General features: G+C 27.3%; 2 protein-coding genes across 3 annotated transcripts in view; both read left to right on the top strand.

Annotated features, from left to right (window-relative positions):
- The first annotated feature begins 139 nt into the window (after window positions 1-139).
- Window positions 140-13019, top strand: LOC106790325 (E3 SUMO-protein ligase RanBP2-like). The gene is made up of 20 exons (XM_014755131.1): window positions 140-377; window positions 1123-1348; window positions 1474-1650; window positions 1782-2094; window positions 2271-2578; window positions 2657-2757; window positions 2868-2988; window positions 3065-3274; window positions 3384-3504; window positions 3582-3747; window positions 3849-4006; window positions 4111-4261; window positions 4356-4599; window positions 4678-4904; window positions 5021-9710; window positions 9784-10014; window positions 10105-10461; window positions 11938-12251; window positions 12386-12511; window positions 12624-13019. Exons 1-20 carry the CDS (start codon window positions 306-308, stop codon window positions 12675-12677), a joined length of 8367 nt encoding a protein of 2788 aa, XP_014610617.1. The 5' UTR covers window positions 140-305; the 3' UTR covers window positions 12678-13019.
- A 1525-nt stretch (window positions 13020-14544) lies between these two features.
- Window positions 14545-15446, top strand: part of LOC106790332 (3-ketoacyl-CoA thiolase, mitochondrial) — a 3045-nt gene continuing 2143 nt past the window's right edge. Inside the window, exon 1 of one of the 2 annotated variants that reach the window (XM_014755142.1) lies at window positions 14545-14700. In XM_014755142.1, coding sequence (XP_014610628.1) covers window positions 14682-14700 — 19 coding nt within the window. In that variant the 5' untranslated portion in view covers window positions 14545-14681. Of the gene's footprint in view, window positions 14701-15262; window positions 15358-15446 lie in introns of those variants that run through there. The other variant, XM_014755143.1, reaches the window with a different exon arrangement.

Raw genomic sequence — 15446 nt, 5'->3', positions numbered from 1 at the left:
ACTAATTAATTTACAAAACAGAAAAAACTTGTTATTCTAAAGCTTATTTTCATGAATATAGGACAAATGTCACTAGAATTTTAGTAAATATTTCTAGCGACAAAAATACGCGATACTATAAATATTTAATTTCGTTATTGTGGTATCATTGAAAACCGTTTGAAAGAGGAGATTATACGTTGTAGAAAGCGGCACGTCGCGTATTAATTTTAGTGTTTTTGAACTATACACCTTATAATAAAAGTGCTAGTTAAAGTAATCTGTCGCAATTTTGTGAAATAAAACGCATTTTAGTGACCAGAAACATGTTTCGGTCGAAAAAAGACGTTGATCGACACGTTCAAGATATTTTTCGTAAACTAAAAAACGACAATGAGGTATGGCTTGTTTTTTCTTGGCGCAAAGAGAGTAATTGAGAGACCATGTATATGAAATAAATGATCGTTTTGTCAAGTTTCGGGCGCGCGGTTTTAACGTTTTTAACTGATTTACTTTTTTAGTTAAAGATTATCATTAATTTTTAACCATATTAATTCGTTTTTAACATACAATATATTTAATCAGGATCATTTCTCTTTTGTTAATGTACTTAATTACAGCGTATTGATTTTTTAACCATGATATAGTATCTTGTATATAAATCATCATAACCTGTAAAACTAGAAAAAGTGTCCTTTACCACTGTTACGTACAAATGACATATTCAAATCTTTATTTCTTTCTTTTTTATTAATTTATTTATTCATTTGTTTAATTTACCCTACGAATTATTCCCAAAGGATAATTGTTTCTTCCCTAGAAATATATATTGATCATATCAAGGTCATCTTATTTATAAGATTTTAATAATGGGGGTTTATTTTAATTAATGAAACTATTTGCACTATTTTGTAGATATTTTTCTGAATAATATAAAGGATTTTAATATTCTGTTTATATTAGTGTAATCATTTTTTTGTCTAAATATTATTTCAATTGTTTATTCTCTCCAATTAACAGTAATTGTAATGCAAAATTTATTTTATATTTGGTATTTTAAATTACATCTTTAAAAATATATTAATGACTAATAGTAATTATGATACTATTTGATCTATGTAACATATTTTATATTACTTACAGAAACCATACCGTTGTTATAGTATAGCTAAATTATATTATCAAGTGGGAGATTATGAATCTGCCAAGAGATATGTATCTTCTTATTTGGAAATACGAGAAGAATCAGCAAGCGCACATATGTTGTTAGGTCAAATTCTTGAAGCATTAGGAGAAAAAGAAGCAGCAATTAATCAATATAAAATATCTCTTGGATTAGATGGAAGCCAAAATAATTTAGTCTTAAAAGGTATATAATTAGCTGTTAAAAAGTAATTATACGTCGATTTAATGTAATAATATATTACATAACATACAAATGCTATAGAAATAAATATAATATAATAATTAATATATTATTATTATGTATATTAGTTTGTGAATTATTGGCGGATATGGATACTGATACGGATGTTAATCGTATCAGATATTGGGTAAAGAGAGCTGAAAAACCATATCCACATCATCCTGTAATATTCAAATTAAAAGAAAAAATGTTAACAGCAGAGAGACCTAATGATAATAGCGAGGATCTCGAAGCCTTAATTGCATGTAAGTCTTTAATTATTATCTATTTAAAAAAATAATTTAAAAACACAATGTAATTTCATTAAGGTAAAAAAAATATAATAACTGTATGGTGCAATATTTTTATATTATTCGTTATAATTAATTTCTTCTAGCCGAATTATCCATCAAGCCAACAGATGTGGAACTGCGTGTTAAATTAATTAAATATTATATAACAAAGCAGAGATTAGAAGATGCTTATAATCATGCTGCTAATGTGGAATCAACATATTGTCATAGAAACAGCATTGTATGGTATCAATCGCTTGTCGAGTTATTGGGAAAATTCAAAAAGAACAAATTAGATGATTGGTCATTTTGGGTCTTTTATATATCCACATTAGAAAGATATGCAGCACTTTCTTTGAAGGAAAACAGCAATGAAATAACTAAAACAATACCGGAAGCAATGCAAGCAGTATTTAAGTATGTTCCTATAAAAATTAATTACATTTAATTTAAAATAATATTATTTACAAATCAACATTAATTTATGATAAAAATTATTACTAAAGCATTGTATAATATTACAATAATCTTTTTATTCGTAAAATTGTATAACTTTTGTTTTCATATGTTTATATATGTATTTTGTTTTTCAGTTTTGATCAAGCTTTGAATGAGTTTAAATCAAGAAATATGTCTAGTTATTCAATATACACGGAAGAAATGCTAACGCATATGTGGGGTCAATTACATTTTCATTTAGCCTGTTTGTTATTACGCAAAACTAAAAGAGAACAAGGCAGTTGGGATGAAACAAGTCGACTTTGTTCAGTTCTATTTTTATTTGCATTACATGTACATCCTATGGATATGACAGCTTCATGGACTGTCCATGGAAAAGAACAATTTAAAAATTTAATTCCAGTATGGGGTAGAGAAGGATCATACAGATGCAGTCAGGCTGGTATGTTTACACATGAATTATTTATTAATGATTTAGGAGTATGTGAGTTATTTATTAAACATTTTATCTTATTTATAGGTAATGTTCTCCAAGATTGTGCAAGAAATAATGTCAAGAAGCTCATGAATAAAATTGATACATTTTTCTACACAGAAGCATGGAGAGAACGAATTTATCAGGTATTATGAATATTTCATTTAGTATATAATAATTTATGTCATTAATTTGTTTCTTATTCACATATTTTTAATATATATATATATATATATGAATAAATATAAATTTTCAGAGAATTTTTGTATCCAAACTATATCAAAATCTTATAAGAACTTCACATTTTTGCAATCATACAGTTTGTAATCCACCCCTTCATTTATGCTTACCAAATGAATTAAAACGCTACGATGAAGGTACATTTGATTATTTCTTTCTTCGAATTAAATATATTATTTAATTTCAAATTATTTCAATTAAGTTTTATTTCAGATTCTGAAGAAGTATGGCCAGATTCGTTACATCATCATGTTTGGCTTGGTATTAGAAATCGACTTCAAAATATTTCGAAGAATGATCAGACATATCCTCAGCAGTATTCTCATGTATTCTCAGACTTGCAATTTTCTGTTAATAATTTAAATCAACCTACTCCTGATACATTATGTAAATTAGACATTGATGCATTTTTAAATGCTGCAGGTTAGTCACTGAAATAAACATACTAACATTATTTTGTATTACTTATAGTTTCTATTCTTAATGATAATATAATTAGAGAAGAAGAAATGTTTATATAAAATATTTCTAGTTTTATGTGCTGCTGTAATGGTTGAAGATCAGCAGCAAAGAGGTTTCATAACTCGAGAGAGACTTCCGACTCTACCAGCAGATTTAACTAGTTCCCTTTGTACATATGCTCAAGAGAAATGGTATTAATAATTTTCTCTCTTTATATTTATTAATAAATATTTTCGATCTTTTTAAATAAAAGATTTCTCTTTCGTAGGTGGTCATATGCATATAAAATGTATTCCAGAAAAGAGACATTAGAAGGAGATTTAGGAGAAATTAGACAAGCATTACGACAAGGTTTAGAAACAATTCGTTGTATCGGCAATCATGGTCTGCATCCAGTAATTCTAGTACATTTAGCACGATTATTTCATCATAGGGTAAATACTTATTAAATCTTATATTAAATTTCTATTAAAAATATTTGAAAGTGTAAGTTTTATAAATAATATATACAAATATGTATGTTATGTTAATTTAGGTTAAAATATTAAAAGAAAAAGATCAAGAACATCCTGACATTGCTGCCTTAGAGATTCGAAGTGAACTTTATTGGTCAGCTGTTATACCTCTTCTTGAAAGATTGCAAAATAATCAAACTATACGTGTAACAAATACGAAATTATTTAATTATGAAGGGTAAGTGTCGTTCATCTAATTAAAACATTGTTTATTTATTTTAAACATAAAATATGACGACATTTTATTTATATAACTATGTTTAACTGTGTTTATATTAATAGAAAGAACATGAGTAATGTAGAATTAACTAATGCTTTGGAAGAAGGTAGATTACTTTTGGCCCAACGCTTTGTCCGTAATAAACAATATGAAGAGGCTATTGATGCATTGCAAATATTGAAATGCCCGGAAGCTACATTTCAGCAAGGACAAGTAAGATGTTTGTCTTTACTTTATCTCTTTTATTTCTTAAACTTTTCTTATTAATTTATTTAAAACAAAAATGTAATTTTATTTTTTAAAATAGATTTATAAAATGCTTGCTGATGAGATAGTTGGTTCTAAGCCTAGAGAAAGCTTAACATCAGAGATGAGATCACAGCATATTATAATGCTTTCCAAAGCTAGAAATTGTTATTATCTTACTTTAGATCGATTACGTAGTCCAGGAATGAATTTGAAACAACCATTAGATTCTGAGCTGTGCTTACATATTTCAGCTATAGAAAATGAATTAAAAAGGATTGATCCAGATATATCACGAGGAGATTGTAAGTTTAAGAAATAAGATTTTATATTTATATTATTTATATTTTTAAATAAAATATTTTATTTTAATTATCTTGCAGTAAGTAGAAATGAGTGTGATGTTTTGTCGAATGAAAGTTATTCACCTGAACATAGTGGCATTGATCAACCTATAACGACTGTACCTATATCCACGTTAACTGGATTAGGCACTCCTGTGAATATATTAAGTACACCACAAAAGAATACCCATCGTACACCAAAACAATCTAGTACACCTTGTAGAGCACAAAATCAAGATATTATAGACTTATCAAGAAATCGCACAGTAATTTCATAAGTTTTATATACATATATATNTATATATATATATATATATATATATATATATTTAATTATTTATGGAGAAAATGAAGTAGTTTTTAAAATAATTTATATTTTTAGGAAGCACGTCCAAGTCCTGAACGGCTTGATGCTCAGATACGTCAAATGATACATGCTAAAGATACTGTTATGCAAACAATCATAGAACAAAATAAAACTATAATAGAAAAGATAGATGAATTAACAAAAGAAATGGCAGAGTTAAGAAAAGACTCTCAAAAACAGCAACAACAACAACAACAGCAACCACCACGTATTCAACCAACTAACTTTAACTCTAATATAGAAGATGATTTATACGTTCTTGGCGAAGAAGATTACGGTGATATAAATTATACCACCAATCAGTCAGCTCAAGCATCTACTATTTCCGGAAACATTTTTCCACCATCTCATAGACATCCTTATTCACCATTAGTATACCCACCAGCAACAGCTTTCCAAGGTTATTATCAAGGAACAATACCATTTACTGATCCAAATGCACAAGCAATTCCACCGCTATATCCTCCGAGTGTTTATCCGATGCCTGTATTGTATCCTAATCGACCTAAAGTACCAGACATGTTGCAACAAGGTCTTTTTGCTGCATCAAGATTGGCAACTCAATTGAATGATCTTATAACACCTCAAACTAATGTACCGTTGCAAATACCAATGCAGAAAGTAGAAGTGACAAAACCTCAATCTATAGTAAAAGATACTTCTAATAAGAAACTTCCACCTGTTAATGTTGTAATAACTACTTCAGATACACTACCAACTACAGTACCATTAGTGCAACCTACTCTGAGTGTTACTATCCCCGCTCAATATAGAATGGGAAATACTTCAACTGTTACAACTACTATAGAAACACAAAATGTTCCACATTGTTATCAAATTTCTATGCCATCTCAAGCAACTATTCCAACAACTGTTAATTTACCACCCCTATCTACAACACTTACATCAACGCCAGCAAATATTTCTTTATCAGAGACATCAAAAAGTAATAACATTGAAATACGTTCAAGTGATTCACCGAATAGTTCTGCTGAGTTAATGCACGAATCAGAACACGATCCAATACCAGATTTTGTTCCTGTCATACCATTACCTGCTGAAGTTAAAGTTAAAACAGGCGAAGAAGACGAAACTACGTTATATTGTGCGCGTGCGAAACTTTTCCGTTTTGTCGATAAAGAATGGAAAGAACGTGGCATTGGAAATGTTAAATTATTACGAAATGCAGAAGGTAAAGTTCGTTTGTTGATGCGCAGAGAACAAGTTTTAAAAATCTGTGCTAATCATATGTTAAGACCTGACATGGAGTTAACTAGTATGCCAAATACTAATAGAGCATGGATTTGGGTTGCAAATGATTTTGCAGACGAAGAAGTTAAAGTTGAAAGACTTTGTATCAGATTCAAAACTACTGAAGAAGCTCTCTCGTTCAAACAACATTTCGATGATGCTAGAGCCAGCTTATCATCTATAAATGAAAAAGTAATTAATGAAAATGATAATAAATCTATAACGACGACTGTTAAAGTTTCGGAAGAGGAAAATAATTTATCATCTTCAACAATCACGAATAATGTGCCATTAGATAAAGAAAAACCTGCTACAACAGCAGCAGCAATTGTTGGTGGATTTTCCTTTACTTCAAAGCCGATTATTCAAACGGTTTCTACTGAAATAGAAAACGCATCCCAAAAACAAAATGAAACACCAAAAGTAAGCCCATTTATAGGTTTTTCATTCAATAAACCTGACTTTAATAAAACACCAGAGATTGCAGTCAGCTCTGTAGCATCAAAAAATGTGTCTACACCTGTGACAACGCAAGCAACTATTTTTTCTTTCTTAAAAGCAAACCCAATCTCTTCTACTTATTCTGAACCAACAACAACTTCTGTTTCTATTGGTGTACGCGATGTAACTACAGTCACTGCGTCTCAAACAGCAGCAATTGTTTCTACAACTTCGGCATCTCGTGTCTCATTGAGAAGACCGCATGCACCTGCACTTGCACCTGCGATATTAAACATCACAAGTACTACAAGCGGTATCACTCAAAAATCTGTATTACCTGGCCAAGAAGAAGGTGAAACAAAAGTTTTATTTGAACAAAAAGCAAATCTTCAACGACAATACAAAGATAATAAAAATTGGGAGAATAAAGGTGCTGGACAGATGAAAATTATATTGAATATAAAAACAGGAAATTTGAATTTATTAATGCATAGAGAAGAGGATTCCCAAGTTATATATAATCAACAGATATTACCAGAAATGAAATTTAAAATTAAACCTATTAACAAAAATTTAATTACTTGGATAGTTTTTGATGCTACAGGAGAAAATAAATTGGAATCATATTCTTTAATTTTTAAAAGTCCAGAGCATGCATCAAAATTCTATGATATTATTACAAACGATCAGCAGAAACAGAAAACATCTGAAACCTCAAATGGAAATAACAATGTAAATGCAGAAAATAAACAAGTACCTTTAGCAGAATTATTTAAACCTTCTCCAGGATCTTGGGAATGTAATGCGTGTTATACTAGAAATGATGGTAAACAATCAAAATGTTTAGCATGCGGAGAATCGTCTCCACTTGCAACTACTAATGCACCTACTGGAACAGTCGAGTCCACAGCATATACTCAACAAGTACCACTTTCTCAGTTATTCAAAAAACCTTCTGGTTCATGGGAATGTAAAGCATGTTATATTACAAATTTGGAAACACATAATTATTGTGTTGCTTGTGATAGTCCCAAAGATCCATCAATGCCACCTAAACCAAAAACAAGTGGTTTCAATGTAGGTTCAATATCTTCTGAGTCCATATCTACATTTACTTTTGGTATTCCTCAAGAATCTGTTAAAGATACAAGTGGAGGATTTACATTCCGATTGAACAAATCATTAGAAACGGATAAAGACGAGTCTGTAAATAAAGTACAACCTAATGTAGGAATAAAAACTAGTACAGATATGAAAAGCATATTTGGAGGAACGTCACAACCACCAAGTACTCAACCGTCTCAAGGTACAACACAATTTGTATTTGGTTCTCCTGGGAAGTCTTTTGGATTTAATTTTACAGCAAAATCGCCCGTAAAATCACCTGGCGGAGGAGAAACAAGCGACGAAGAAGTCGTTGAAAGCGATGACATACATTTTTCACCTATAATTCCAATGCCAGACGAGATAGAAGTTAAAACTGGGGAAGAAGACGAGGAAATACTTTATAGTCATAGAGCTAAATTATTCAGGTATGATTCTGCAGCTAAAGAATGGAAGGAACGTGGATTGGGTGATATTAAATTATTAAGACATCATCAAACTAAAAAATTGAGATTAATAATGAGACGAGATCAAGTATTGAAGTTATGTTTAAATCATTGTCTTTTGCCTGAAGTAGAATTTAAACCAAAAGATGAAAAAACTTGGCTGTGGAATGCTGCGGATTACAGCGAAGGAGAAATTGAGTATATGCAATTTGCGTGTCGTTTTAAAACTTCTGAAATTGCAGCTGATTTTAAAAGAGCTATTGACAATGCCAGAGAATCGGATAATTTATCGCCAAATAATGAAATTATTCAAGAAGAACTAGTACAACAACAAAGAGCAAAACCTTCTCAAGATATTCAAGTTGTATATGAATTTAAAGTTACACCCGAAGAAAAAGCTGCTGCTTTAAAATTACAACTGCCAGAGAATTTTTATGCTTACAAGCAAATGGAAGATTGTCCAGGATGTATAGGATGCAAAGATTTAACACCTCCGATTGAAGATTCGCAATCTCAAGGAGAATTAAAGACTAAAGGAACTTTAAGTTCAACTATCTCAACTCCAAAGACGTATAGTATTCCTATGAATCTAAATTCGCACATTAGTGAAATTAAAACTTCAGATAATGGAAATGAAAAAGATCAAATAAATGCGTCTCCTAGAATTTCATTTATGACAAAATCAGATAATACTGATGCAATAAGTAATACAGCAACGATTAAACAAAATACAATTACTACTTCTAATATATTCAGTGCTGCTTCATTATCTTTTGGAGAGAACAAATCCACTGTTTTCAATGACAAGAAATCAACTGGCTTTATATTTGGAGCACCATCTTCTCAATCGACAATAAATGATAAATTGATAATGAGTGAATCAATTGGTCAGCCTAATAAACCTACAGAGGACCCAAATAATACGTTAACAAAATGGTTTGGTAATAGTAATGTCAAAATTTGTGAGCCAGTTGGTGCAAATCAACAATCTAGCAGTTTTCCTAGTTCTCATGGAAAAATACTTAACACGCCACAATTTACTCTTCCTGCCAGTACAACTATAACGCCTACATTTGAAAATACTAAAAATCAAGTTTTTGAAAGTATATCAAAACCAGTGGATACAGGATTAACAAACTCATTTTTAAACACGACAGGAAGCAGTTCATCATTAACATTTACAAATACATTTAGTAATTTACCAGCAACAACTGGGACTACTACTTCAGCAGCAATATTTAGCACTACACCCAGTATAATAGCAAATCCACCTACTTTGAAAACATCAGTATTTGGTACTACAACGCCATTTTCAAGTAATATAACTTTCGGTTCAACTGATACTACATTAGCAGAAGACACGTCCAAGAAAGAAGATGATGCACCTACTTTCTTTATGCATAGTAATTTAACATTTTCTGCATTAGCTCAGAAATCTCAACCAACAGAAGCTTTTAAACAAGGTATGAATTATTGTAGTTAATTATTTGCACAAAAAAAATATTACAATGCATTATATCATTTTTTCTTCCACAGATCCAACATTTTCTTTTGCTGGAACTGGTTCGTCCGTATTTGGTTCTAGAACAACATCAACAAAAACAGAATCAAAACAAAACCAATTAGATGCAAATAAAAAAGATGATAACGATGAAGATGAGGGTAATGAGAATGAAAACGATCAGGAACATGATCCACATTTTGAACCTATTATTCCATTGCCGGATGCTATTGAAGTACGAACTGGCGAAGAAGATGAAATAAAAAGTAATTATTTCGATTTAAGCTTGTTTATCTTTTTGATCTTATTTATACCTACATAATATAATATTAAATGGATTGTAAATATGTTTGCAGAGTTTTGTAATAGAGCCAAATTATATAGATACGATAATGCAACAAAAGAATGGAAAGAAAGAGGAGTCGGAGAAATGAAAATTTTGTATCATGCCGAATATGGAACATATCGATTATTGTTACGTAGAGAACAAGTTTATAAAGTTGTATGTAATTTTCTAATTACCCAGGATACAGAATTCCGTCCTCTTTCTACATCGAATCGAGCATGGATATGGGCAGGTATGAATCATGCAGAAGAACCTCCAACTGTCGAAGAACTTGCAGTTAAATTTAAAACACCAGAATTGGCTGTAAAATTTAAGGAAATCATTGACAGTATACAAGAAACACTACGTGAAAGACAAAATGAACAAGGTAGCTAATCTTATTTTTTTGCTTAATAGTTATTGCCGATGTTCGTAATGAAAACTTTACTGCATGAAATTGAAATATTCGTTTATTTTCTTTTTTTCTTTTTGTATTATGTAGTATTCTTTAAAATTATATTTATATATGTATAACAATATTCAATTTTATAATTAGTGATATACTTTTTTTGTGAAATGTTAATTGTATAAAATTGCTGTAAATGTAAGTGTATATAAAAAATGTAAAAATACATATAATGCTTTATTTGAATTGATGATTAACGTATTGGAAATATTATATTTACAACAGTTTATTGTTTTTTTATAAACAGTTTGCATAATTTTTTCGATTACCTTTTGTATAAAATATTTTTTAAGATTTTCATACCATTTTGAAATTATTTAACATCTTACAAAACAAATTTGTAATGAAAATTTATTTTCTAATAGGCAATAGAAAATTTTTTCCATATAGATATATATTTATTAATATAACATAATTATTTCATTTTTAGTTTGAATGTTTTAGAATAAAATATTAGAAAACTATTATAAGTGAGCTATGAAAATGCATTTTTACATTTAATATATAACTTTCATATTAAAATATTTGCATAAAATATAATCTTGTTGGCGGTATTAAATGATATTTGTTTGCGAACAGAGTGTTGTTCAATTTATCGAAATATTATTTTAATTTAAGAAATTCCTTTGATCAATACATCATATTTAATATTTGTATTAATTTTGAACCGATTACAATTTTTCATACATAATTTCTCTTTCCAGTAAATAAATAAATATGTTTTATATTAAATTGGCGAATGTATAAGAATAAATAAATGTAACATTTTTTTGGTTAATATTAAACCAATATTATTTGTATAGGTCAAAAATAAATAGATATAATTATGAATATGTAATATAATTCAGTACAATATTTAATGAAAGATTATTTGTAAAAGTTATTAAAAGTAAAGTTGTTCATCACATTTATATTTTAAATATTTTCATTTATAACATATAAAAAATCAGAAGGACACGAATTTCATTTTTTGTTTGCTTTTTTTTCATTTATTTATTATTCTTCGTAATTTTCAAATATTATGTTTTATATTTTATCATTGTGTTTTAAAATAAGGTTTTTTATTTGTAATACACTGTATTGATATAATAATAATAATGATAACAACAATTAAATGAAAATGTTAATTTATGAAAATCTTTGATAATAGATCAATGGTTTACGATCACATGATTTCTCTAAAAAGTATACATTAAATAATAAAAAATTATCAATAACATTAACGCTGCCAATACCGAATATAATGACACACGATTTATTTATTTTATTATATTATGTAAGTTTAAAAATGTTATTTACTGAATTTGTAATCAGTTTACATCAATATTTGAATTTTATAATTAAATATAATAATAGATTATGTCTTTGTTTTTATATGCATCTATATTTGTTATATAGATATCAAGTATAACAGTGAAATTGTGCAAGAAGATAAAGAGGAATGTGTCGAAGAGTTTGATGATAAAATTGATGATCAAGAGGATATTGACGAGGACGATGAAGGCTCAATATTATTTGAAAAAAGAGCAACATTATATACTAAATCAAATAATACAATAGGATTATTTGAACCCGCATGGGTACAAATAGCTTTAGGAACATTAGCAGTATATTATGACTCAAATATTTTTGGTGAAAAAATAATATTAAGGGCTGATGAAACTGGAGAATGTTTGAGTAATACGATAATTACTATGACCACCGAAATGGAGGTAATATATATATTTGATTTTTGTTTAAAAAATATATAGTAGAAATAGAAATTTTGTTGAAATAGTTATAAATCATTTTGTTGTAATATATAATATATTATTTAAAATATATTCTTTTTTAAAATCGTTTCAAGCTCAATGAAAAAACATGTATTTGGACTGCCATTGATCATGCTTTGGAACCTCCTGCGAGTCGCATTTTGAAAGCAGTCTTTTCGTCAGTTCAAGCAGCTGAACAAATGCATAAAATTTACATATATGTAAGTATAAAAAAATACTTCATAACAAGAAATTTTATATAAAGCAGATTTTAAATTATTAATTAAAAAGATATAAATAATATATGATATTTTGTAATGAAATTATTTTTAGGGGTTGGAATGTGCTAAACAAGCAGGTATTAGTGAGCAAATAGAAGAAAAATGATAACATTTTTTGTAATAGTTAATTAAAACGATCTCTCTTATAAACATAGAATGTATTGTTATTGAAATCACACTAGAGGAAACTTTTTACCTTACTTTGTATATTTTCCAAAAATAGTCTATATAAAAACAAATAGCATTGATGTAGATATTAATTGACTAACGTTATTATATAATTTTTTATTTTAGTCCATGTATTTATCAAAATAGTATAAGTAACAAACAAACAAAAAAACATGTTTTCATAATTTTATTCTGTACTTGTTATATATATATCTCTAAAAACCATAAATTAACTAGAGTACATTGAATTTTACTCGATAAATAAAAAACAAAGTGTGTGCCAATAATTGGTTGTCCTGGTAATTGCCTTATAACAAAATAGATTACAAAAAATTTCTTGCTTTTTATTAATAGTTATTAAAAATAATGATTTCTTTTATTATTTTCCATTAATAAATATTTAAAAGTTATTTACTAAGAAATATAAATAGTAAGAATATGCGAAATGTGACTATTTTATTTTGTTAATTGTAAATATAATACAATATTTATTGTAATACAACTTCTTGAGAATGATTAGTAGTATAAATAGAAATATTTTCTAAATTAGAAAATGATTGTTAATAAGTTAACTTGCACTTTTTAACATAAAGGTATAATTCTTTATAGAATAACAATAAGTTTCTATGTAATATAGAAATTTAAATACAAAGAATTAAAACTGAAATTATTTCCAATCGTTAGAAATAATTTATTTCATCGCATACTTATATAATAGATTATATGAAATTAAGAAATGATTCTTAATATCTATCTATCCTATTAGTCCAAAGTTCATTCTACTAATTATGTTCGTATAAATATTTACATGTGCATTTATCTTATCGATGCATGAATTATAATTTGACTGTTTATAGTGACAGAAGATATAATAAAAGTTTTAATCGTATAATCTCGTAGAAATGTAAGAAATACTTGAACTACTGTGTGGTTACAATCTTCCGTTTTGTGTGTCGTAATCTTACATTTTTTGTTTAAAACGTTTAAAATTATAGGCATACATATTATACGTATAATCTTTAGACTTAGATGTTTATATAGACTTTGTTATTTACAATCAGTACAATATGTTTTATCTAAATATAGAAAATTTTTTCTTTTTTTATATCCTGTATATATGATCTATGCATAGAATTATAAACATAATTATAGATGGATTTAGTATACACTTAGTACTTAGAATTGTTTCCTAATATTGTTCCAAATATATGCTTACAATGATAGATATTTAAATATATTTGTATTGTTTCTATTCATTTTTATATTTATTCATGATTTAATATTACAATGATGAGTACAAGAATTCTTTTAGTATATTTTATATTTGTATTATTAAATTGTGATTACGTTGAAAATAAAAACATGAAACAAAATAAAAAGAAATTTATTTCATTGAATCATAATACACATCAAAAATCTAAAGATATCTATTGCTTGTTACTTTGGACTTTGAACATTTTTAAATGTATTATCAATCAGTACTAATAGTCTTATCGTTACTATACAAAAGAAAAAGCCGTTAGATTATTTTCAATTAAAGTTGAATTTCTTCTATGGTATTTAACAAATAATAGAAATAAAATTTGAAAGAAAAATGCAAAATTATTTCTTTACTATTTGTTAATTATATTTTTGTCTTATATGAATGTGATATAATATAGAAAAATGTTAATTAATAAATTTATTAATATTGTTAATTCTATTTCATAAAAATAAAATTTGTTTTAAGATCAGGGTACCGAATTCGATCGTCCCGTCATTAATATTTTCTCTACAATCATCCCCACTTCAATTCATGGTGATACAGCACTCTAAATAAATACTAGTGAATGATGTGACAGAAATCAGTGTGTTATTATTTTTCATTCCTCAAATAGTCTCGTTAAAAAATTAATTCTAATTTTTAATTATTAAATGTTAAATTTGTCATTAATATTACAAAATGTCGATCGCTACGAAAGGTAAGCAAGATTATTATTTGAAAAGATCTAAATCCAATAAATCGAAACAAAAGAGAAACATATGTACCATTGACTTTCTTTTTATTCTTTTTTTTCTTCATTTAATTTTTATGTGCTTCTTACAATAGAACATAATTTTTAATGTAAATGATAATTTTATTTACATTAGATTTTTTTATTTAAGTTTCATAATTTATATTGATTTTGATATATGCCATATAAACTATAACTAATTATATTATTTATAGCACATTTGTATCATGTTTAATTAGGCTAAAATAATTTTAAACAAACAGTTTTGTGAATTATCATAAATGTATTAATTTATGCTATTCGTTTTTATAATTTGTAGTATATGTTATAAATATTTATATTTAGGAAATGAAGTAAGAGGTAAAGTAGAAAAATAAATGTATTATTTATAAACAGCTGGTTAATTAGACTATTGTGACAAATGAGATAGGAATAAATTTAATTATTTAATATTAAAAATATGACTTTATTGTATAGTCACAGTGTTAAATTCTAAAAATAGTTCAAATCAGCTGTTATAGGACTCACGTTACCGCTTAGATGACATTGCAGTTTTTATCATATCAAAACCTGATCGTAAAATTTCGACAGATACAATTAGAGTCCATTATCGAACATGACGATGTATTTTTTGGACAATAAATAAATATATATAAAAAAAATAATAATAAAATTATTAATAATTATAATAAAATAATAGACAACACACATAC

The sequence above is a fragment of the Polistes canadensis genome, unplaced genomic scaffold, assembly GCF_001313835.1.
Source record: "Polistes canadensis isolate GaletaPanama2010 unplaced genomic scaffold, ASM131383v1 scaffold_230, whole genome shotgun sequence".
Taxonomy (NCBI): domain Eukaryota; kingdom Metazoa; phylum Arthropoda; class Insecta; order Hymenoptera; family Vespidae; genus Polistes; species Polistes canadensis.
The sequence above is the reverse complement of the archived record's forward strand: the minus strand, read 5'-3'. Positions and strand labels throughout refer to the sequence as shown.